The 24527-nt window shown below is 42.6% G+C and overlaps 1 protein-coding gene across 1 annotated transcript in view; it reads left to right on the top strand.

Annotated features, from left to right (window-relative positions):
• sspo (SCO-spondin) overlaps nucleotides 1–24527 on the top strand; it is a 237670-nt gene that overhangs the window by 5363 nt on the left and 207780 nt on the right. Inside the window, exons 6-17 of the mRNA XM_060922454.1 lie at nucleotides 1301–1403; nucleotides 6699–6857; nucleotides 7338–7426; nucleotides 8418–8543; nucleotides 8653–8809; nucleotides 11944–12184; nucleotides 12626–12767; nucleotides 12995–13121; nucleotides 13748–13920; nucleotides 23202–23420; nucleotides 23709–23874; nucleotides 24068–24320. Of these exons, the coding sequence (XP_060778437.1) occupies nucleotides 1301–1403; nucleotides 6699–6857; nucleotides 7338–7426; nucleotides 8418–8543; nucleotides 8653–8809; nucleotides 11944–12184; nucleotides 12626–12767; nucleotides 12995–13121; nucleotides 13748–13920; nucleotides 23202–23420; nucleotides 23709–23874; nucleotides 24068–24320 (1955 nt within the window). The remainder of the gene's footprint in view (nucleotides 1–1300; nucleotides 1404–6698; nucleotides 6858–7337; nucleotides 7427–8417; nucleotides 8544–8652; nucleotides 8810–11943; nucleotides 12185–12625; nucleotides 12768–12994; nucleotides 13122–13747; nucleotides 13921–23201; nucleotides 23421–23708; nucleotides 23875–24067; nucleotides 24321–24527) is intronic.

Raw genomic sequence — 24527 nt, 5'->3', positions numbered from 1 at the left:
CTTATGCTTGAAGAGTGTATTTCACTTTTTCTAAAAGAGAACAATGGCCTTAGAGTTAGAGATCCTTCTTCTCCTCCCAGCTGCTTCATACTCAGATACAAAATGTTTAAGGCAATGTTGGTGGGGTGTTACAGCAAGCCCTCCAGACTGAATACCTCTTCAAACATGGCTGTAATTGCCTCCACAAATAGGGGTGGAGATAAGACACACCCTTGATGGAGTCCGGTACTCACCTTTAACACGTTTGACTTCACTCCAAGAATGCAGGCACACCACTGTGCCCATAAAGAGACAGGATTCCCCAAATTAGTGTCTCATATACATGCGACTGCTAGAGTGCCTCCGCAACAGCTGTTGAGGTACACAATCATAGTCCTTCTCCAAATACACTTGACATATGTACAGTACTTGATTAGTATGCTCTTGTGACCACCCACAAAGTGTTTCATGACCTTCACAGAACCTGAAGGGAGGACATGTCCACCAGGTTAAGAAGTTGCTCAATGTTCTTCCATTGTTCAACAGTATCCCTAGTAATGGTCAAAGTTCTCTAATGTTTACTTTGCACAGCTTATGCATGGACTCCTCTCCCTCTGCTGAGGTGCTGATTTACCAGAACATCTTTGAGGCTACCTGAAGACTTTTTTTCCATGGCATCCCCAAACTCCTCCAATTCTAAAACTTTTGCTTCAACAACTGTTTTGGCTCCAGTCCTTCTGGCCTCTTATTCTCAAACTAACTAGGAGATCCTTCCTTGAGCATTATTCAGAAGTTAGCACTTGGCAGCTTCCCTCACCAGATGTCCACCAGTGTGTTCTAGTGTTACAACTTTGACAGGCACTAAGAGACGCAGGTTCTTGTTTCAGTGATTTAAGGACTTAAGCCTGGACCATTCAGATAAGTGTTCCAATCCATCCCAAAAGTGTTCAGTGTGGTTGTGGTCAGGGCCACTCATGTTCTTCCACATCAACCTTGGCAAACCATGTCTTTATGGACCCCTCTTTCTGCAAAGGAGCATTGCCATGCTGGAACAGGTTTGGACGAGGCCTCTTAATATTAGTAAAGGGGAATACTTAATGCTAAGCCATGCAAAGTGTGATGGTCAGGTATCCACAAACATTTGGCCCCATAGTGTCAATGTTTATGATTACAGATTACATGATGGTTTTGACAATGTATAAGTTAAAAGCAATGACTTATACTTAAGTAAGGATGTAAATGAGCTTTTAGGTTTATCCTGTCTTCAAGAGCCATGTTGCTATTGACTGCTGTTTACACTAAACCATTTTGTGTTCTTTAGGCATTGAAGATGATGTTGGGACTTGACCTTGTGTCTGTTCATAAGGGCAACCTATCACTCAACAGTGTCCTGTTACAGCAGGGTGAACCTTTCTTTCAAAATGGTATTAATACCACCTTCCATATAACTTTTTAATTATATTCTGAACCCTGTTAATTAGACTTTTGCTAATGCATTTATTGTGCCCTGCATAACTGAAAGAGAATATGAGCCCTCCATCACTGCATGCAATGCAATGATTTATGTTTGTCAAAATTCATTATCAGTTATGAAGAATGAAGTGAAGTTATTATTTCAAGTAGTCAGGTGATAAGTTATAATTATTCCATTACCCTTTTGCCATTTTGGGAATCAATACACATATTTGCCAGTACTGCATGTTAGGTAAAGGAATTTGCTCTTGCATATTGGGAATTGAAACACACCTGCATTGAAATTACTGACAGATACATCTGATAAATGTACTGGGCGTAGATAAGAATTACAGTGCTCAGCGTAAATGAGTACACCACCCCCTTTGAAAAGTAAGATTTTAAACAATATCTCAATTAACACAATTTCCAAAATGTTGACAAGACAAAGTTTAATATAACACCTGTTTAACTTATAACATGAAAGTAAGGTTAATAATATAACTTAGATTACACATTTTTCAGTTTTACTTCAAATTAGGGTGGTGCAAAAATGAGTACACCCCACAACAAAAACGACTACATCTAGTACTTTGTATGGCCTCCATGATTTTTAATGACAGCACCAAGTCTTCTAGGCATGGAATGAACAAGTTGGTAACATTTTGCAACATCAATCTTTTTCATTCTTCAACAATGACCTCTTTTAGTGACTGGATGTTGGATGGAGAGTGATGCTCAACTTGTCTCTTCAGAATTCCCCAAAGAAAATAAGTATTTTAGACCACAAAGGTGAAGGCTACAAGAAGATCAGCAAAGCTTTACTTATCAGTCAGAATACTATAGCAAAAGTGGTACAAAAATTTAAGAAAGATGGAACTGCAACCATCTCACAGAGACATCCAGATCGTCCACGGAAGTTAACACCTCAACAGGAACGTCTTCTGATGAGAAGGGTTGAAGAAAATCGGCATGCAAGTTCACTGCAGTTATCTAAAGAAGTAGAAAGCCAAACTGGGGTGACTATTTCCTGTGACACAATATGGCGTACACTGCAGAGGAATGGCATGCATGGATAACCTCCATGAAAGAAGCCTCTTCTAAAGCCCAGGCACAAAAAAGCCCGCCTAGAGTTTGCCAGGGCCCATGCTGACAAAGATGAAGAGTATTGGGACTCCATACTCTGGAGTGATGAGACCAAGATAAATGTTTTTGGAACTTATGGCTTCAAAACTGTATGGCGTCGCAAAGGTGAGGAATACAAAGAAAAATGCATGATGCCTACAGTGAAACATGGTGGTGGCAATGTCCTTATGTGGGGCTGCATGAGTGCTGCTGGTGTTGGGGAGCTGCATTTCATCGATGGCATCATGAATTCACAGATGTATTGCTGTATACTGAAAGAGAAGATGCTACCATCACTCCGTGCCCTTGGTCGTCGTGCACTTTCCCAACATGACAATGATCCTAAACACACATCTAAGGCCACTGTTGGATTTCTGAAGAAGAACAGGGTGAAAGTGATTCAGTGGCCAAGTATGTCTCCTGATCTGAACCCAATCGAACACCTATGGGGAATTCTGAAGAGACAAGTTGAGCATCACTCTCCATCCAGCATCCAGTCACTAAAAGAGGTCATTGTTGAAGAATGGAAAAAGATTGATGTTGCAAAATGTCACCAACTTGTTCATTCCATGCCTAGAAGACTTGGTGCTGTCATTAAAAATCATGGAGGCCATACAAAGTACTAGATGTAGTCGTTTTTGTTGTGGGGTGTACTCATTTTTGCACTACCCTAATTTGAGTAAAACTGAAAAATGTTTAATCTAAGTTATATTATTAACCTTACTTTCACATTATAAATTAAACAGATGTTATATTAAACTTTGTCTTGTTGAAATTGTTTGTGTTCACTGAGATATTGTTTAAAATCTTACTTTTCAAAGGGGGTAGACTCATTTACGCTGAGCACTGTATCCCATGAACCTTTGCTATTTTGGGAATCAGTGTGCATATTTGCCAGTACTTTTTAGGTAAAGGAATTTGCTCTTGCATGTTGGGAATTGGGGTGGTACGGTGGTGTACTGGTTAGCATTGTCGCCTCACAGCAGAAAGGTTCTGGGTTTGAGCCCAGTGGCTGACGGGGGCCTTTCTGTGTGGAGTTTGCATGTTCTCCCTGTGTCTATGTGGGTTTCCTCTGGGTGCTTCGATTTCCCCCAAAGACATGCAGGTTACAGTAGTGCTTGAAAGTTTGTGAACCACTTAGAATTTTCTATATTTCTGCATAAATATGACCTAAAACATAATCAGATTTTCACACAAGTCCTAAAAGTAGATAAAGAGAACCCAGTGAGACAAAATTATTATACTTGGTCATTTATTTATTGAGGAAAATGATCCAATATTACATATCTGTGAGTGGCAAAAGTATTTGAACCTCTGGGATTAGCAATCCATTTGAAGGTGAAATTAGAGCCAGGTGTTTTCAATCAATGGGATGACAATCAGGTGTGAGTGAGCACCCTGTTGTATTTAAAGAACAGGGATCTATCAAAGTCTGATCTTCACAACACATGTTTGTGGAAGTGTATCATGGCATGAACAAAGGAGATTTCTGAGGACCTCAGAAAAAGCATTGTTGATGCTCATCAGGCTGGAAAAGGTTACAAAACCATCTCGAAAGAGTTTGGACTCCACCAATCCACAGTCAGACAGATTATGTACAAATGGAGGAAATTCAAGACCATTATTACCCTCCCCAGGAGTGGTCGACCAACAAAGATCATTCCAAGAGCAAGGCGTGTAATAGTCGGCGAGGTCACAAAAGACCCCAGGGTAACTTCTAAGCAACTGAAGGCCTCTCTCACATTGGCTAATGTTCTAATGAACATCAGGAGAACACTGAACAACAATGGTGTGCATGGCAGGATTGCAAGGAGAAAGCCACTGCTCTCCAAAAAGAACATTGCTGCTCATCTGCAGTTTGCTAAAGATCACGTGGACAAGCCAGAAGGCTATTGGAAAAATGTTTTGTGGATGGATGAGACCAAAATAGAACATTTTGGTTTAAATAAGAAGTGTTATGTTTGGAGAAAGGAAAACACTGCATTCCAGCATAAGAACCTTATCCCATCTGTGAAACATGGTGGTGGTGGTAGTATCATAGTTTGGGCCTGTTTTGCTGCATCTGGGCCAGGACAGCTTGCCATCATTGATGGAACAATGAATTCTGAATTATACCAGCAAATTCAAAAGGAAAATGTCAGGACATCTGTCCATGAACTGAATCTCAGGAGAAGGTGGGTCATGCAGCGCGACAACGACCCTAAGCACACAAGTCGTTCTTCCAAAGAATGGTTAAAGAAGAATAAAGTTAATGTTTTGGAATGGCCAAGTCAAAGTCCTGACCTTATTCCAATCGAAATGTGGAAGGACCTGAAGCGAGCAGTTCATGTGAGGAAACCCACCAACATCCCAGAGTTGAAGCTGTTCTGTACAGATGAATGGGCTAAAATTCCTCCAAGCCGTTGTGCAGGACTGATCAACAGTTACCGGAAATGTTTACTTGCAGTTATTGCTGCACAAGGGGGTTACACCTGATACTAAAAGCAAAGGTTCACATACTTTTGCCACTCACATATATGTAATACTGGATAATTTTCCTCAACAAATAAATGACCAATGATAATACTTTGTCTCATTTGTTTAACTGGGTTCTCTTTATCTACTTTTAAGACTTGTGTGAAAATCTGATGCTGTTTTTGGTCATATTTATGCAGACATATAGAAAATTCTAAAGGGTTCACAAACTTTCAAGCACCACTGGAGGTTAATTGGTGGCTCTAAATTGACCATAGGTGTGAATGTGAGTGTGAATTGTTGTTTGTCTCTGTGTGTCAGCCCTGCGATGATCTGGCGACTTGTTTAGGGTGTACCCTGCCTCTCGCCCATAGTCAGCTGGGATAGGCTCCAGCTTGCCCGTGACCCTGCACAGGACAAGCGGTTCAGTTATGGATGATGGATGGATTTTGGGAATTGAAACACACCTGTATTAAAATGACTGACAGATGTTTGATAAATATTTTGTATACTGGGCACAGGGGAAGAACATTTGCAATGTGTACATGAGTAGCATTAGGCATAAATATATAGCACACAGTTATGAAACACATGATTTCTGCACATTCAAAACTGTATACATTTCTTTGGACAGAAAGAATAGAAAAATTGATGGAATTGCGTGATGTTAGGCATGTCTTTCAATCGAAGAAGAAGCCTTTATTTGTCACATGCACACTCAAGCACAGTGAAATTCATCCTCTGCATTTAACCCATCTGAAGCAGTGAACACATGCATAAGTGAGCAGTGAGCACACACACATACCCAGAGCAATGGGCAGCTATTCTACAGCACCCAGGGAGCAGTTGGGGGTTAGGCGCCTTGCTCAAGGGTACTTCAGCCCAAAGCCACCCCATGTTAACCTAACTGCATGTCTTTGAACTGTGAGGGAAACCTCCAGGAACACCTGGAGAAAACCCACGCAGACACGGGGAGAACATTCAAACTCCACACAGAAAGGCCCCTGTTGGCCACTGGGCTCAAACCCAGAACCTTCTTGCTGTGAGGTGACAGTGCTAACCACTACACCACCGTGCTGCTGCACCAATAGTCCACTACAGTAATGGAAGCTACAAAAAGCAAGTTGTCATTGATGACAATTCAGTTTTTCAAGGCTATACTTTTTGTTGTTGAATAAGTTTCTCATCTCGTTCATCTCATTATCTCTAGCCGCTTTATCCTGTTCTAGAGGGTCACCGGCAAGCTGGAGCCTATCCCAGCTGACTACGGGCGAAAGGCGGGGTACACCCTGGACAAGTCGCCAGGTCATCATAGGGCTGACACATAGACACAGACAACCATTCACACTCACATTCACACCTACGGTCAATTTAGAGTCACCAGTTAACCTAACCTGCATGTCTTTGGACCGTGGGGGAAACCGGAGCACCCGGAGGAAACCCATGCAGACACGAGGAGAACATGCAAACTCCGCACAGAAAGGCCCTCATCGGCCATGGGGCTCGAACCCGAACCTTCTTGCTGTGAGGCGACAGCGCTAACCACTACACCACCATGCTGCCTGAATAAGTTTCTGCCTCTTAGAATTTAACAGTTGGTCAATAATAATAATAATAATAATGATAATCATCATCATCATTAGAAAGTGTTCATTTTGAGTTACGTAGAGTATGTTTTTCCCCCATAGGAGTGAGTATTCACTGGCTGGGAGATTTTGTGTTTGTTGAAAGTGGATTTGGCATCAGAGTGAAATTCGACATGGGGAACACTGTGTATCTGACAGTTACAGGAGAACACTTTGCTGCTACTAGAGGCCTCTGTGGATTATACAACAATAATGCTGATGGTAAGAGATTTCTTTTGAATTTCCACACACTAGCAAATTCAAGGGCGGGCACTTATTTTCTGTGAAAATTATGAAGTCAGCCACTACATTCACCCAGAGGACGGGGTCAATTATGCACTTTTGGACTCCTGGAAATGCTTTTCTCTTATGTCACTTGGAAGCCTCCTTAGAGACACCTGTAGCATCTCCGTTATACAGGTGGTAATTCCAGCATTGTAAATACCATTTCTTCACATGTCAAAGAAGTCAGCTGCATTTTGTATCAATGATTATTGGCCCATAACACTCACTTCAATCATCATGAAGTACTTCAAGAAGCTAGTCTCTTTTGGGAGAAAACAACCTGGATCCTGTACTTTCTGACTGGGTGATCCCCAAGACTATGTGCTTGGTTCAGTCCTGTTCAGACTGTTGAGACACAAGTGTGGAATATATTTCATGAAGTCTCTTTTCTTTTTATTTGGTATTGTGTTTGTATAGATGACTTCATCAGTAGCACTGGAAGTCTATCGCACTATGCTGCCAGCTTTGGAAATTCATGGCGTGTTCCAAACCAAGAGCCAGAGGTAGTTATTAATCTGAAACAAACTTCCATTCTTTTTCACTTGTTGACAGTCATTTCTTTCCAAAGGGGATTTTCAACCAGACTTTGCAGACAGATTGAAAAACTAATGTAAACTATGTATATTCAGTATTATTCTATTCACATTCACTGGAGGTGAGCAATCGCACGCTCTGATTGGATACTCTACTCGGAGGATATCAGCTCTTATACTGTGAGTAGAGAAAAACAAAATGGTGGAGTGTGTTGCTGAACCAACTGAGGACGAAATAAAAACTTTACTTGGAAAAAAACCCCACAAAATTGAAAAAAAATAACAAAATATGGAATAAAAGTATTTGATGGTAAGAAAATATCTTTTTTTATTTTTTCAAAAATTATTTTTATAGCATTTTTCACAAATTACTACTGTCATTTCGCCGGTTTGTTTACATTCTAAGCAGAAATGATTCTGTTGGATGTTTTGTATAAAGATTTTATTTATCGAATTTGCAAAAAATAAAAACGGTCTGTTTTCTCAAAATCCAGTGACTGAATAGAATAAAACAATTATTCCCCTCAATCTCGTCATACATGGCTTTTAGCCAACTCAGGGCTACGTGCCTCGTTGACTATCAGTGCATATATGACTCAATTTCGTGGAATAACTGCTAATTATCTGGTCACTCTGAGGTTCGAGTATCCTGTCCAAGCCTTTCAGGATACTTTCAATATGCTTTTAGTTCTTGTACTAAAGTGGGGCTCACCTGTCTTATCTGCAAAGGAATGGTGTGGCTGCAGATTTTCATTGCAATGAAACATAACCTACACCTGATTCCAGTTTATTTTGGGCTTCAAACAAGCAGTGGATCTTACTTACTTGGGATGAAAATCAGCATCCAAACCAGTCCAAGGCTGGATAAGATTGATGACGACTGCACTAAATTATTTAATGAGAATATGAATAAGTCCAAAACTAAGACAAAGCTCTGAGTTTCCAATGGTGTTAACATCCCCAGGACTGTAGCGATGCAGCAGAGTTGGGCCACAGCTGTGATGTTATGGGTGACATCAACTTGCGTAGAGCAGCAGAACTGGCATGTCATCATCTCAAGGAGCATCCCTTTTCACAGTGCCATCATCAAGTGAGAGAGCTTTCAGAATGTTTCACAGGCTCTTCCATTTTCAAATTCTGCATTTTGTACTGTTGAAGAATAATAATTTGTGATGTTAAATCCTTTTACTGTGCTCCAGGTGGATCCAGGTCCCTATGTAGATACCTGTCTATATGTGTACTGCAGTTTGGGGGCTAATGAGAGAGAGGCAGCTGTGTGTGATACACTTGCTAGCTATGCCCGTGAATGTGCCCAACAACATATCATCCTCAGCTGGAGGGGCCCTGGTCTCTGTGGTATGTCTCATTTCTTTTGCAGAAGTAGTTACCAATTCTCATTTGATCCGACAAATCACCATCTCCAGAAGGAATAGAGTTACAGTGGTGCTTGAAAGTTTGTGAACCCTTTAGAATTTTCTATATTTCTGCATAAATATGACCTAAAACATCATCAGATTTTCACACAAGTCCTAAAAGTAGATAAAGAGAACCCAGTTAAACAAATGAGACAAAAATATTATACTTGGTCATTTATTTATTTATTGAGGAAAATGATCCAATATTACATATCTGTGAGTGGCAAAAGTATGTGAACCTCTAGGATTAGCAGTTAATTTGAAGGTGAAATTAGAGTCAGGTGTTTTCAATCAATGGGATGACAATCAGGTGTGAGTGGGCACCTTGTTTTATTTAAAGAACAGGGATCTATCAAAGTCTGATCTTCACAACACATGTTTGTGGAAGTGTATCATGACACAAACAAAGGAGATTTGTGAGGACCTTAGAAAACGCATTGCTGATAAGATCATCAGGAAGGCCGACCATGTTATAGGTGAGGAATTGGACTCTCTGACAGTGGTGTTGGAGAAGAGGACACTGTCCAAAATAAAGACAATCTTAGACTGTCCTTCCCACCCTCTACATGAGGAGCTGATCAGCCACAGGAGCACGTTCAATAAACGGCTGATTCTTCCACGCTGCACAACTGAGAGACACAGGAAATCATTCCTACCTGTTGCAGTCAAGCTGTACAATGCCACTGTATAACAATGAAACACTGCCTTACCATGTATACAGTGTATACTTAACTCAGGTGCATTATATGTATATAGGAATCATGTGTATATATAATCACTTCATTCTGCTTTTATTTGAACTTATTTTATTTTTATTCTTTTTTTAGATGATTTCATCTTCTATTTTCAGACATGTTTACTTCTCTGATTCAGGAGCTTTGTAGCAAATTTGAATTTCCCTCCAGGGATTAATAAAGTAATTCTGAATCTGATTCTGATTGATGCTCATCAGGCTGGAAAAGGTTACGAAACCATCTCTAAAGAGTTTGGACTCCACCAATCCACAGTCAGACAGATTGTGTACAAATGGAGGAAATTCAAGACCATTATTACCCTCCCCAGGAGTGGTCGACCAACAAAGATCACTCCAAGAGCAAGGCATGTAATAGTTGACGATATCACAAAGGACCCCAGGGTAATTTCTAAGCAACTGAAGGCCTCTCTCACATTGGTTAATGTTCATGAGTCTACCATCAGGAGAAAAAAAAAATCAAGTTTATTTGTACAGCGCTTTTAACAAACATTGTCGCAAAGCAGCTTTACAGAATTTGAACGACTTAAAACATGAGCTAATTTTATCCCTAATCTATCCCCCATGAGCAAGCCTGTGGCGACGGTGGCAAGGAAAAACTCCCTCAGACGACATGAGGAAGAAACCTCGGGAGGAACCAGACTCAAAAGGGAACCCATCCTCATTTGGGCAACAACAGACAGCCTGACTATAATATTAACAGTTTTAACAGGTATAACCCTCAACTGTCCTCATGGGGCCGTCCTTCACAGGAGTGGGGCGATAAAACTCCGACCAGACACAGGGCACCAGGATGGATCAAGCAGGTCCGAGGGGCAGAAGAGGCCAGCATCTCAATCCCAGGATCAACATGTAACTCAGAGGGACAGATGGGGGGGGGGGAAGAGAGAGAGAGAAAGAAAAACACGTTGTTAGGTATGCCCTAAAAATGACAAGTATTAAATCTGTGTGGTAGGCTCGCAGAGACGAGAGTCTTTACATCAGGCATAACACACAATGGCATGTTAATATGGTAAAAAATATATCATGACCTGCTCTGGCTGGATGCTTGATTGGGTGATGGGAGCACACTCCTCAGCAATGATGAGATGCAGAGGGGACCCTTAGGCCTGGCCAAGACAATTGAACAACAATGGTGTGCATGGCAGGGTTGCAAGGAGAAAGCCACTGCTCTCCAAAAAGAACATTGCTGCTCATCTGCAGTTTGCTAAAGATCACGTGGACAAGCCAGAAGGCTATTTGAAAAATGTTTTGTGGACGGATGAGACCAAAATATAACTTTTTGGTTTAAATGAGAAGCGTTATGTTTGGAGAAAGGAAAACATTGCATTCCAGCATAAAAACCTTATCCCATCTGTGAAACATGGTGGTGGTAGTATCACGGTTTGGGCCTGTTTTGCTGCATCTGGGCCAGGACGGCTTGCCATCATTGATGGAACAATGAATTCTGAATTATATCAGCAAATTCTAAAGGAAAATGTCAGGACATCTGTCCATGAACTGAATCTCAAGAGAAGGTGGGTCATGCAGCAAGACAACGACCCTAACACACAAGTCATTCTAACAAAGAATGGTTAAAGAAGAATAAAGTTAATGTTTTGGAATGGCCAAGTCAAAGTCCTGACCTTAATCCAATTGAAATGTGGAAGGACCTGATGCGAGCAGTTCATGTGAGGAAATCCACCAACATCCCAGAGTTGAAGCTGTTCTGTACGGAGGAATGGGCTAAAATTCCTCCAAGCTGGTGTGCAGGACTGATCAACAGTTACCGGAGATGTTTAGTTGCAGTTATTGCTGCATGGGGGGTTCACACCAGATACTGAAAGCAAAGGTTCACATACTTTTGCCACTCACAGATGTAATACTGGATCATTTTCCTCCATAAATAAATGACCAAGTATAATATTTTTGTCTCATTTGTTTAACTGGGTTCTCTTTATCTACTTTTAGGACTTGTGTGAAAATCTGATGATGTTTTAGGTCATATGCAGAAATATAGAAAATTCTAAAGGGTTCACAAACTTTCAAGCACCACTGTAAATACTTACAATGTGATGAGGATTTTATAGGCAAATTTAATACTTTCAAGAGATAGAAATAGCATGGTTTTGTACAAAATACTGATAAAACACCATTGTAGCACCATTAAACTTTACTCTGTAGCTGATGACTTTAAAAGGCCACAAAAACTATCCTGACTCACCCTCTAGGATAGCATAGGTTTATTTTAAACAACAAATTTCCCTGTTATCTATTTATTTCTTCTGGCTTTCTTCTCTTGCTTTTTTTTTTTGCTCTCTCTTTGCCTTTCATTTGTCATACAGAGCGAGTGTGTCCTGGGGGTCAGCTTTTCTCAGACTGCGTGTCTTCCTGTCCCCCCAGCTGCTCTTCGGCTCTTCCCCCAGCATCGGGCCAGTGTCGGGAGGAGTGTGTTGGGGGTTGTGAGTGTCCTCCTGGGCTCTATCTGCATCATGGCCAATGCTTACGGAGGGAACACTGCCCCTGCTTCCATAGGCGACACTCTTACCAGGAAGGAGACACCATAAAACACAAGTGTAACACCTGGTACGTGCACTGGCAGTACTGCTGATATGCTGTAAACCCTGTGCTAAGTTTAATTTTATCAGTATGATTACTGTGCTCAAAAATGAGCAGTTTCAGTAGCTAAGACATTTACCATTTAGTGGGCACAGGGATCACAAATCGCAAACTGTAACAGTTAATGTTCATACATATAATGTAAAAGACAAACATGACCTTATTAGATCTGGCTGCTTCAAACATCTTGTATCTTTATTGCATCATGATAAAATGTTCACCATTTACACTTGGAGACAAAACCTTGTTCAGACATTTGAAGACTAAAAAGGGTCACAAAGCGAATCACACAATAAGAACCATGCAGTTATTAATAGCATTGTTAATCTGTTGAGTAATTGAAGCCTGTGTGTTAAATATAAGTTCAGCTATTCTGTTCATCCTTCTTTCTTTCACTATCTTTGATAGTGTGTGTCAGGCAGGCCAGTGGCAGTGTTCTGCAGAAAGGTGTGCAGCTCAGTGCAGTATTACAGGGACAATGCAAATCACTACTTTTGATAAGAAGAGGTATAACTTCCAGGCCGGTGACTGTCAGATCACAGCCATTGAGGTGAGTGCAATATTCATTGCTGATACAATCCCTCTTATCACATCTTTATGGCTTCTTCTTTGACTTTTTATGGAATGTATACTGCATGTTTATCTTTTGAAATGCAATATCAGAGGTTGGGTTAATAAAAAAAAAAGATCAAAGATCTGAACTTCTGAAACTAGCAAACATGTGATTTGCATAACTGGCTCCTAGAAAACACCTGCTCTGTATTACTGGTTGTATAGGACTTTGTGGATAAGAAAATTGCAGTGACCATCAGAGGTGGGCAGTGTGTAAAGGGAGGTGGCATGCGCTGCCCATGGGATACGACCATCACTGCCCTCCATACCACAGTGACCCTCACTAACATGGGTGAGCAGCTTATCTGTCCATTAGGATGTTTTGCTTTGATCTGTTCTTCATTATCCATCCATCCATCCATCCATCCATCCATCCATCCATCCATCCATCCATCCATCCACTGATGTCATTCATTATTCCATTTATTTATCCATACATTTCAACCTATATCCATATATTCCAGTATGCCTTTCTTTCTGTTTAAATATTCACCATCCATCCATTTATTGATCTGTCATTCATTATTCCATTTATTAATCCATACATCTCAACCTATATCCATATATTCCAGTATGCCTATATTTCAGTTTAAATATTTGCCAGCCAGCCAGCCATCCACCATTAAACTCTGTCTGTTTATCCCATTCATTCTTCAGTGTACCTCCATAAACATCCAGCTTCCATATCAACCCCTTTATCTATCAAATTATCCATCCATCCTTTCATTTATTCATTAAATTTCTGGCCCTTACCTGTGTACACTGACCTCAATGTTTTTTGTTCATATTTTGGTCTGTCTATTAATTAAAGTCACTGAACAAATGTAGTGCATTTAATCACTGATTTATCCTTTTTGCTATGCATGATTCTGTTCTCCTCTCTCTTTCCTCCTTACTCTGTTTTGTCTTCTCTCTCAGGTTCTGTGATGCTAAATGGACAGCCAGAGTCTTTGCCAGTGTTAACAGCCGATCTGGTTGTGCGGAGATCATCTTCAAGTTTCCTCATGGTCCATGTGTTTGGGGCTCAGCTGCTGTGGCACACTGAAGGCCCTCTGATCCTCATCACTCTGCAGCCAGGGTTTGCGCATAAGGTACAGCATGGTATTTTTTCTGACTTCCATTAAAAAAAACCTCAGCCATCTTCTTTGTCAGTTTGACATGATGCTGTATTGCAGCATTAGTGATGCTGCACGTGAATCACCAATCAGTAACACTTGATGTAAGGATCATGGTCATTTCCTGTGCAGGGTACTCTTGGATAAATATCCAAGACTGTTTTCAGTAACGTTGTTATGGCTAATGCTATTGTTACAATGTGAGAGTTAAATGTTACCAAAAAATACAGCACGCAGCATATTTCAGTTCCTGTTTTCATGACCTACCGAACATCTGTCCCTACTCCAATAAGTTTATGATTCCCAAAAGAAAGGCTTTTCCTTGAGTTTTAGAATGAATGCAGTACTTTGTAACAGGTGTCCAAATAAGCAAAACAATCTCTTTAAGAAGAAACTAATGTCCTAGAAGGATGGTTCAGCACTACTTTGAAAGCCATAAATGTGTTTGTACAATAATCTGTTAGTTTATCCAATAGAGTTGGTAGCTATAACAATGGGAAAACTTTTATTTTCAACTCTTTTGGCATGATGAATAGATATTATGTATTCCAATTAAATTTAAGGTATTACTAGCACTGTTTTTGCCATCCAAACTGGTCTGATTGCAAGAGCATAGTGATGACCACAGCAGTGTTTTTTATATCCTTCCTCATTAAATCAGATTTGATACAGGTAATCACCTAATCAGTAATTCATTAAGTAAAATGAGGTGAGCTTGTGTACAGACACTGGAATGAAATGGCTGCCATATATAGAGATGCTGATTTAAGAAAAAAATGAAATGGTCTCTTAAATTTTTTCCATATATATATATATATATATATATATATATATATATATATATATATATATATATATATATATATATATATATATATATATGTATCCATCTTCTACAGCGGGCGGCACGGTGGTGTAGTGGTTAGCGCTGTCGCCTCACAGCAAGAAGGTCCTGGGTTCGAGCCCCGGGGCCGGCGAGGGCCTTTCTGTGTGGAGTTTGCATGTTCTCCCCGTGTCCGCGTGGGTTTCCTCCGGGTGCTCCGGTTTCCCCCACAGTCCAAAGACATGCAGGTTAGGTTAACTGGTGACTCTAAATTGACCGTAGGTGTGAATGTGAGTGTGAATGGTTGTCTGTGTCTATGTGTCAGCCCTGTGATGACCTGGCGACTTGTCCAGGGTGTACCCCGCCTTTCGCCCGTAGTCAGCTGGGATGGGCTCCAGCTTGCCTGCGACCCTGTAGAAGGATAAAGCGGCTAGAGATAATGAGATGAGATGATCTTCTACAGCTTATCTGGATCCGGGTCGCAGGGGTAGCAGCCTAAGCAGAGCAGCCCATATTTCCCTCTCCCTGGCCACCTCCACCAGCTCTTCCGGGGGAATACCGAGGCGTTCCTAGGCCAGCCGAGAGATGTAATCTCTCCAGCATGTCCTGGGTCTGCCCCGGGGTCTCATCCCAGTGGAGCATGCCCAGAAAACCTCCCTTGGGAGGCATCCAGGGGGCATCCTAACAAGGTGCCCAAACCACCTCAACTGACTCCTTTCAATGTGGAGGAGCAGCGGTTCTACTCAGAGTCTCTCCTGAATGACCAAGCTTCTCTTGTCTCTAAGGGAGAGCCCAACCACCTTGCGGAGAAAACTCATTTCTACTGCTTGTATCCGCAATCTCATTCTTTCGGTCACTACCCATAGCTCATGACCATAGGTGATTGTGGGAACGTGGATGGACCAGTAAATTGAGAGCTTTGCCTTTTGGCTCAGCTCTCTCTTTACCACAACAGACCAGTTTAGTGTCTGCATCACTGCTGACGCTGCCCCGATCCTTCTGTCCAACTCCCGCTCCCCCTTACCCTCACTAGTGAACAAAACCCTGAGATACTTAAACTCCTCCACTTTCGGTAGCAACTCCCCCCTGACCTGGAGTAGGCACTCCACCTGTTTCTAGCTGAGCGCCATGGCCACGGACTTGGAGGTGCTGATCCTCATCCCAGCCGCTTTGCACTCGGCTGCAAACCATCCCAGCGCATGCTGTAAGTCACAGATTGATGAAGCCAACAGGACCACATCATCCACAAAAAGCAGAGACGTGATCCTGATGCCACCAAATCAGACACCCTCTGCGCCTTGGCTGGGCCTAGAAATTCTGTCCATAAAAGTTATGAACAGAACCGGTGACAAAGGACAGCCCTGGCGGAGTCCAACATGCACCGAGAACAAGTCCAACTTACTGCCGGCAATGCGAACCAAACTCCTGCTCCGGTCATACAGGGACCAAATGGCCTGCAGTAGTGGGCCCTGAACCCCGTACTCCTGAAGCACCCCCCACAGGGCACCATGAGGGACACAGTTGTAAGCCTTCTCCAGGTCCACAAAACACATGTAGACCAATTGGGCAAACTCCCATGCACCCTCCAGTACCCTTGCAAGGGTAAAGAGCTGGTCCAGTGTTCCACGACCAGACAAAAACCGCATTATTCCTCCTGAATCTGAGGTTCAACTATCGACCGGACTCTCCTCTCCAGTATAGGCTTTCCCAGGGATGCTGAAAAGTGTGATCCCCCTATAGTTGGAACACACTCTCCAGTCCCCCTCACCCCAGTCTGCCAATCCAGAGGCACTGTCCCCAACCTCCATGCAATGTTGAAGAGGCGTGTCAGCCAAGACAGTCCAACAACATCCAGTGCCTTCAGGAACTCAGGACGAATCTTATCCACCCCAGGAGCCCAGCCACCAAGGAGCTTTTTAACCACCTCAACAACCTCAGCCCCTCTGATAGGTGAGTCCTCCCAAGCACCCTCAGACTCTGCGTCCTCCTTGGACAACATGAAGGTGGGATTGAGGAGATCCTCAAGGTATTCCTTCCACCATTGGATGATGTCCCCAGTTGAGGTCGACAGCACTCCATCCTCGCTGTAAACAGTAGGGACAGAGCACTGTTTTCCTTTCCTGAGCCGCTGGATGGTTTGCCAGAATCTCTTCGAGGCTGACCAAAAGTCACTTTCCATGGCCTCTCCGAACTCCTCCCACACCCGAGTTTTTGCTTCAGTGACTGCCAGAGCCGCATTCTGTTTGGCCCGTCGGTATCTGTCAGCTGCCTCTGGAGACCCACAGGCTAACCAAGCCCGATAAGACTCCTACTTCAGCTTGATGGCTCCCCTCACCACAGGTGTCCACCAGGGGGTTCAGGGATTACCGCCACGACAAGCACCAACAACCTTGCAGCCACAGCTCTGCACGGCCGCCTCAGCAATGGAGATGCGGAACACGGTCCACTCAGACTCAATGTCCCCATCCTCCCCCGGTATGCAGTTGAAGCTCTGCCGGATGTGACAGTTGAAGATCCGATGGACGGGAGCCTCCGCCAGACGTTCCCAGCATACCCTCACTACTTGTTTGGGCCTGCCTGGTCTGTCCAGTCTCCTACCCCACCATCTGATCCAGCTCGCCACCAGGTAGTGATCAGTTGACAGCTCTGCTCCTCTCTTCACCTGAGTGTCCAAGACATACAGTCGTAGATCAGATGAAACGACTACAAAGTCAATCATCGATCTGCAGCCTAGGGTGTCCTTGTGCCACGTGCACTTATGGACACCCTTATGCTCAAACATGGTGTTCGTTATGGCCAAACCATGCATGGCACAAAAGTCCAACAACTGAACACCACTCGGGTTCAGATCAGGCAGGCCGTTCCTCCCAATCACACCCCTCCAGGTCTCACTGTCTTTGCCCATGTGAGCATTGAAGTCCCCGAGTAAAACAATGGAGTTCCCTTGTGGTGTACTGTCTAGCACCCCACTCAAGGACTCCAAGAAGGCCGGGTACTCCGAACTACCATTTGGCACATAAGCGCAAATGATAGTCAGAGACTGTTCCCCAACCCGAAGGCACAGGGAAACAACCCTCTCATTCACTGGGGAGAACTCCAATGTTAGCGTGCCAAACTGGGGGGCTACCAGTAGCCCCACCCTTGCCCAGCACCGCTCACCCTTGGCAACTCCAGCATAGAAGAGAGTCCAACCTCTCTCCAGGAAATTGGTTCCAGAGCCCAAGCTATGCATTGAGGTGAGCCCAACTATATCTAGTTGGTACCGCTCAACTTCATGCACAAGCTCAGGCTCCTTTCCCACCAGAGAGGTGACATTCCATGTCCCAAAAGCCAGTTTTGTCAGCTGGGGATCAGTACACCAGGGCCTCTGCCTTCGGCTGCCACCCAATCCACAGTGCACCGGACCCTTACAGCACCTCCTGCGGGTGGTGGGTCCACAGGAGAGTGGTTCTGTGTTGCTTATTCAGGCTGTGCCCAGCTGTGCCCCACGGATATAGGCCCGACCACCAGGCATTCGCCAACGAGCCCCTCCCCCAGGCCTGGCTCCAGGGTGGGGCCCCAATATCCCTGGTCTGGGTGAGGGTACTCGGATACCTGTTTTTTCTTCCATAAGGGTCCTTTATGAGCCGCTCTTCATCTGACCTCTCATCTAGGACCTGTTTGCCTTGGGAGGCACTCAAATCCCTCCACCAGTGTTGTTTTCATTAACGATGACGATGACGAAATGATTTCGTTAACGCACCTTTTTTTCATGACTAAAGCGAGACAGTGACGAGCTAAACATAACTCTTTGATCACGAAAATATGACGAGACATATTTGTTTTCGTTGACGAGATGAGACGGAAATGTTAGTGGGTTGGCTATAGGACTTTCAAAATGCATGGCGTTTCCTCTAATGGTGCATGCAATCTATCTGCCAAATGCTGAAAATATCAGCAATGCACCTGCATCCGGTCCTTGTTTGGTCACGCCCACCAGGCACAGTGCACACTGGGGCAGCCACACAGTTCATGGACCATGGCGGCGGCAACGCCAGCACAAGGGCTTGGTGGGTGGAAAAGACGGGATGATTTATGGACATACTTTACACATAATCCAGCAGAAAATAAAACGGAATGCCTTGTAGTCGGAGACAGAGGCTGTGGCTATAAACTATGTGGCAAGAATACGACCGACCTCAAGAGGCATCTAAAGGCTCACCATGCTGCTATTTCTGCGATGGTAAGTTAATGTTACAAGAAGTCCTGTTAACAAATCATGCATACGTTTGCTAGCTTTGGTTAATGTCACTCAATAATCGGGCTGTGATTAATTTCCTATGAAGTTTTCCAAAACACCGTGACCTGGCGAAAATGAATGGGACTGCTAGCTTCATGCTAAAGTTGGCTTGGTTAAGCTAACTTAAATTCAATTAACATATCATGAGTAAAACTTGTCCTGCAGGGATTATTGGTGGGACAGCAACTGAATGCTTTGTTATATATTTACCCATATTTGAGTTACTGTGAAACGTACGGGGAGAAATGTAGCTTTTCAGACCTGTTGCTGTGCCTTAATATGTCTAAATGAGCAGCAGCACACCTGGCTACTCAAACGTTAGCAGCATGTTTAGCCATCATATTTACATTAACGGACAGCGTGGTCACCTTCTAGTTGTGTGTTCATCATGACATGTTTGTGCTCTATCAGCGCATTGCGACATGTTAAACGGAGGCAGAAACACAAGTCTGTGAACAATGGAGTATACACACTAGCAGACATCCCAACCTGCAGAAATTCATTTCAGGGAGGTGTCGTGACGCATGCCTTTTTTTCCCATTGGGGGGGTGGTGTCACGACACCTCCCTGAAATGAGTTTGGATGTCTGTAAATCAATCAGGATGCTCTTTGTCCAGCATGCGCTACATGAACAGGCACACGCACAGTCTCTCTCTCGCTCTCCCTCGCGCACTCCGTCATGTGCGCAATGCAGACATTAATGTTTCACGTGCATGCTCTTACTCGCTTGCTCTAGATTCTGGGAGATATTATCCAATTTGCGGGCATCAGGGAGCCACTATCAATATGTGGGAGACTCCCGGAACTTCCGGGAGACTTGGGATGTCTGCACTAGACAGCGTTTATGTAGAGAGCATGCGCACTAGACAGCATTTATGTAGACAGCATGCACACTAGACAGCGTTTATGTAGAATATACACACTAGACAACGTTTATGTAGAGAGCATACACACTAGAGAGCGTTTATGTAGAGAGCATACACACTAGAGAGCATTTATGTAGAGTATACACACTAGACAACGTTTATGTAGAGAGCATGCGCACTAGACAGCATTTATGTAGAGAGCATACACATTAGACAGCGTTTATGTAGAGAGCATGCGCACTAGACAGCGTTTATGTAGAGTATACACACTAGACAACGTTTATGTAGAGAGCATACACACTAGACAACGTTTATGTAGAGAGCATACACACTAGACAGCGTTTATGTAGAGAGAATGCACACTAGACAGCGTTTATGTAGAGAGAATGCACACTAGACAGCGTTTATGTAGAGAGAATGCACACTAGACAGCGTTTATGTAGAGAGCATGCACACTAGACAGTGTTTATGTAGAGAGCATACACACTAGACAGCGTTTATGTAGAGAGCAGGCACACTAGACAGCGTTTATGTAGAGAGCATGTTATGCACAACCTGTCAACCTCGATTACAATTTCCTATCTCTGTATTGGCCTAATTTAATGTTTTAAAGTAATTATTTTTTTGACTAAAATGAATGACTAAAACTGGACTAAAACCCTTTTAGTTTTCGTCGACTAAAACTAGACCAAAACTATCAAGGATGGAATTGACTAAAATGTGACTAAAACTAATAAGCATTTCGTCCAAAAGACTAAGACTAAAACTAAATCAAAAATGGCTGCCAAAAACAACACTGCCCTTCACCACGTTAAGGTGGCGATTCAAGGAGGGGTATAGTGTGTGTGTGTGTGTGTGTGTGTGTGTGTGTGTGTGTGTGTGTATATATATATATATATATATATATATATATATATATATATATATATATATATATATATATATATATATATACACACACACAACCCCGATTCCAAAAAAGTTGGGACAAAGTACAATTTGTAAATAAAAATGGAATGCAATGATGTGGAAGTTTCAAAATTCCATATTTTATTCAGAATAGAACATAGATGACATATCAAATGTTTAAACTGAGAAAATGTATCATTTAAAGAGAAAAATTAGGTGATTTTAAATTTCATGACAACAACACATCTCAAAAAAGTTGGGACAAGGCTATGTTTACCACTGTGAGACATCCCCTTTTCTCTTTACAACAGTCTGTAAATGTCTGGGGACTGAGGAGACAAGTTGCTCAAGTTTAGGGATAGGAATGTTAACCCATTCTTGCCTAATGTAGGATTCTAGTTGCTCAACTGTCTTGGTTCTTTTTTGTCGTATCTTCCGTTTTATGATGCGCCAAATGTTTTCTATGGGTGAAAGATCTGGACTGCAGGCTGGCCAGTTCAGTACCCGGACCCTTCTTCTATGCAGCCATGATGCTGTAGTTGATGCAGTATGTGGTTTGGAATTGTCATGTTGGAAAATGCAAGGTCTTCCCTGAAAGAGACGTTGTCTGGATGAGAGCATATGTTGCTCTAGAACCTGGATATACCTTTCAGCATTGATGGTATCTTTCCAGATGTGTAAGCTCCCCATGCCACATGCACTAATGCAACCCCATACCATCAGAAATGCAGGCTTCTGAACTGAGCGCTGATAACAACTTGGGTCGTCCTTCTCCTCTTTAGTCCGAATGACACGGCGTCCCTGATTTCCATAAAGAACTTCAAATTTTGATTCGTCTGACCACAGAACAGTTTTCCACTTTGCCACAGTCCATTTTAAATGAGCCTTGGCCCAGAGAAGACGTCTGTGCTTCTGGATCACGTTTAGATACGGCTTCTTTGAACTATAGAGTTTTAGCTGGCAATGGCGGATGGCACGGTGAATTGTGTTCACAGATAATGTTCTCTGGAAATATTCCTGAGCCCATTTTGTGATTTCCAGTACAGAAGCATGCCTGTATGTGATGCAGTGCCGTCTAAGGGCCAAAGATCACGGGCACCCAGTATGATTTTCCGGCCTTGACCCTTACGTACAGAGATTCTTCCAGATTCTCTGAATCTTTTGATGATATTATGCACTGTAGATGATGATATGTTCAAACTCTGTGCAATTTTACACTGTCAAACTCCTTTCTGATATTGCTCCACTATTTGTCGGCACAGAATTAGGGGGATTGGTGATCCTCTTCCCATCTTTACTTCTGAGAGCCGCTGCCACTCCAAGATGCTCTTTTTATACCCAGTCATGTTAATGACCTATTGCCAGTTGACCTAATGGGTTGCAATTTGGTCCTCCAGCTGTTCCTTTTTTGTGCCTTTAACTTTTCCAGCCTCTTATTGCCCCTGTTCCAACTTTTTTGAGATGTGTTGCTGTCATGAAATTTCAAATGAGCCAATACAATATCAGTTTTTGAGATTTGTAAATTATTGCATTTCGTTTTTATTTACAATTTGTACTTTGTCCCAACTTTTTTGGAATCGGGGGTTGTGTGTGTGTGTATATATATATATATATATATATATATATATATATATATATATATATATATATATATATATATATATATAAAGCAAAATATTAGGATGTGCTGGATGAAGTGCACTTTTATTAGCTGGTGAATAATGAGGGTGGAAGCCATATTGTTTAACCTGTCAGGGTCGAGGTAGGATGCGGATGTAAGGGCAGAATTATGTTTTAATTGAATGGTGAAAACACACACACAGACAGTCCAAATCAGCAGGCAAAATCACAACCGTTAAACAAGCGAAGGTTCAGGCAAGGCACAAATGGGAAGTCAGAGGCACAGAGGAAAACGTAAACTAGGAACAGGAATCGGAATTCAGACAACTAGGAAATCAATCATAGAAACAAGGCTCGGTAAAGTGTTGCAACAAACTCAATACTTTGCACTGAGCATGCATATAAACAGTCTTTATATAGGTGCACATATTGCTCCTTAATCATAAGCAGGTGTGCGTCGTTAATGGTGTGCGTGCAAGAGTTCGCTTGGCGTGCACATGCCAAAGCGTGCAGGACTGACAAAGCCACATTTGCAGTGATTCATTTGATAATTGCAGCTATGTTGCATTTTCATTGATTATTAAATTGCCTGTTGACAGAAAGAAAAATATGTGACATGCTACCTGCAGGACTTTTGCTTAATCGGAATAGAGCATTCAGAAAACTGATTTCAGCATGTTCACTAACTTTCCCCACATAAATATTATTATCATATTTGGACTTAATCTCCAACTCTGTTTGGGTGTGTACACTATAACAGGTGAGAGGCCTGTGTGGAACACTGACTTGGAATCAACACGATGACTTCACCACTCCAGAGGGTGACATTGAGAACAGTGTGACCTCCTTTGTTGCAAAGTTCAGTCTTGGATCATGCTATTTGCCCTCAGCAGTGAACTCAGACCCCTGTAACACCTACACCCAGCACAGAGAGTATGCAGAGAGTGTCTGTGGTGTTATCAACAGTCCCGTGTTTCAGGTTAGCATGGATTTATGACTCAGTTCAGTAGTCTGGGCAAATGTGTCACCAGTTTGTCAATGGTTCCCAGAGTAATTGATTCCCAGAGACTGAGCAAAATTATTGCAGAGGATGAAATTATTGAAAAAAAAAATCTAACAGTGTTAATGGCTTATAAAAATGGACCACAAACATTTAACCAGTCAGAGCAAGGGGGTGTCTCTATTTGCCTGCTCATCATGTTAACTGTTAATTTAGAGCTAACTTTACCCAAAATCATTGACTATAAGTTTGCCGTCCCTCTCTCAGAACTGTCATGACGTGGTGGAGCGGGAGCCATACATGCGGCAGTGTCTGAGTGAGGTGTGTAGCTGCACCCCACACATGCAGTGCCAGTGTACTGTCCTCACTGCCTATGCTCAACATTGTGCACAGGAGGGGGTGCTAGTGAGCTGGAGAAACCACACCTTCTGCCGTAAGAGATTCCACCATCATCTAGCTTTGATATTTTGAGTATAAATGTTGAATGCAATCTTCAGATGGCATCAAAATGGTCAATTATAGGAAGCAAAAAAAAAAAAAAAAACAGTAGCACCATTCTTAAATTAACGTAACTGCTTTTTTTAATCCCTTTTTTTTTTTTTAATTATGTCTCTTTCTCCACCCAGCAATGCAGTGTTCTGGTGGACAGGTGTATCAAGAGTGTGGCCAGCCATGTGGAGGCTCATGTACTGACTTACAGCAGAACTGGAGCTGCCAAGTGAATGCAGGTGCTCGGAGCTGTGTACCAGGCTGCCAGTGTCCTGCAGGTCTGGCACAGGATGACCAAGGCCAGTGTATCCCGGTCAGCATGTGTCCATGTAGTCATGCTGGAATTGTCCATCCACCAGGAAGTTCTGTGCAGATCAACTGCAATACCTGGTATGGAAAAAAAATGGAGAACTTCATAAGTGCAGTACTTTTTTACTTTCTTTGGTCAGTTTTGTTTAGGTAGCAATCATACTTGGGTGGGGAACAAAACACACAAGCTTCAAAACTAGGGAAATATACTTCAAATATTCAAATATGTATCTGTATTTGCATTTAAACACAAACCCAAATGTGTTCAGAGAGGTTGATCTCAGGGGT

The sequence above is a fragment of the Neoarius graeffei genome, chromosome 5 (assembly GCF_027579695.1).
Source record: "Neoarius graeffei isolate fNeoGra1 chromosome 5, fNeoGra1.pri, whole genome shotgun sequence".
Taxonomy (NCBI): domain Eukaryota; kingdom Metazoa; phylum Chordata; class Actinopteri; order Siluriformes; family Ariidae; genus Neoarius; species Neoarius graeffei.
The sequence above is the reverse complement of the archived record's forward strand: the minus strand, read 5'-3'. Positions and strand labels throughout refer to the sequence as shown.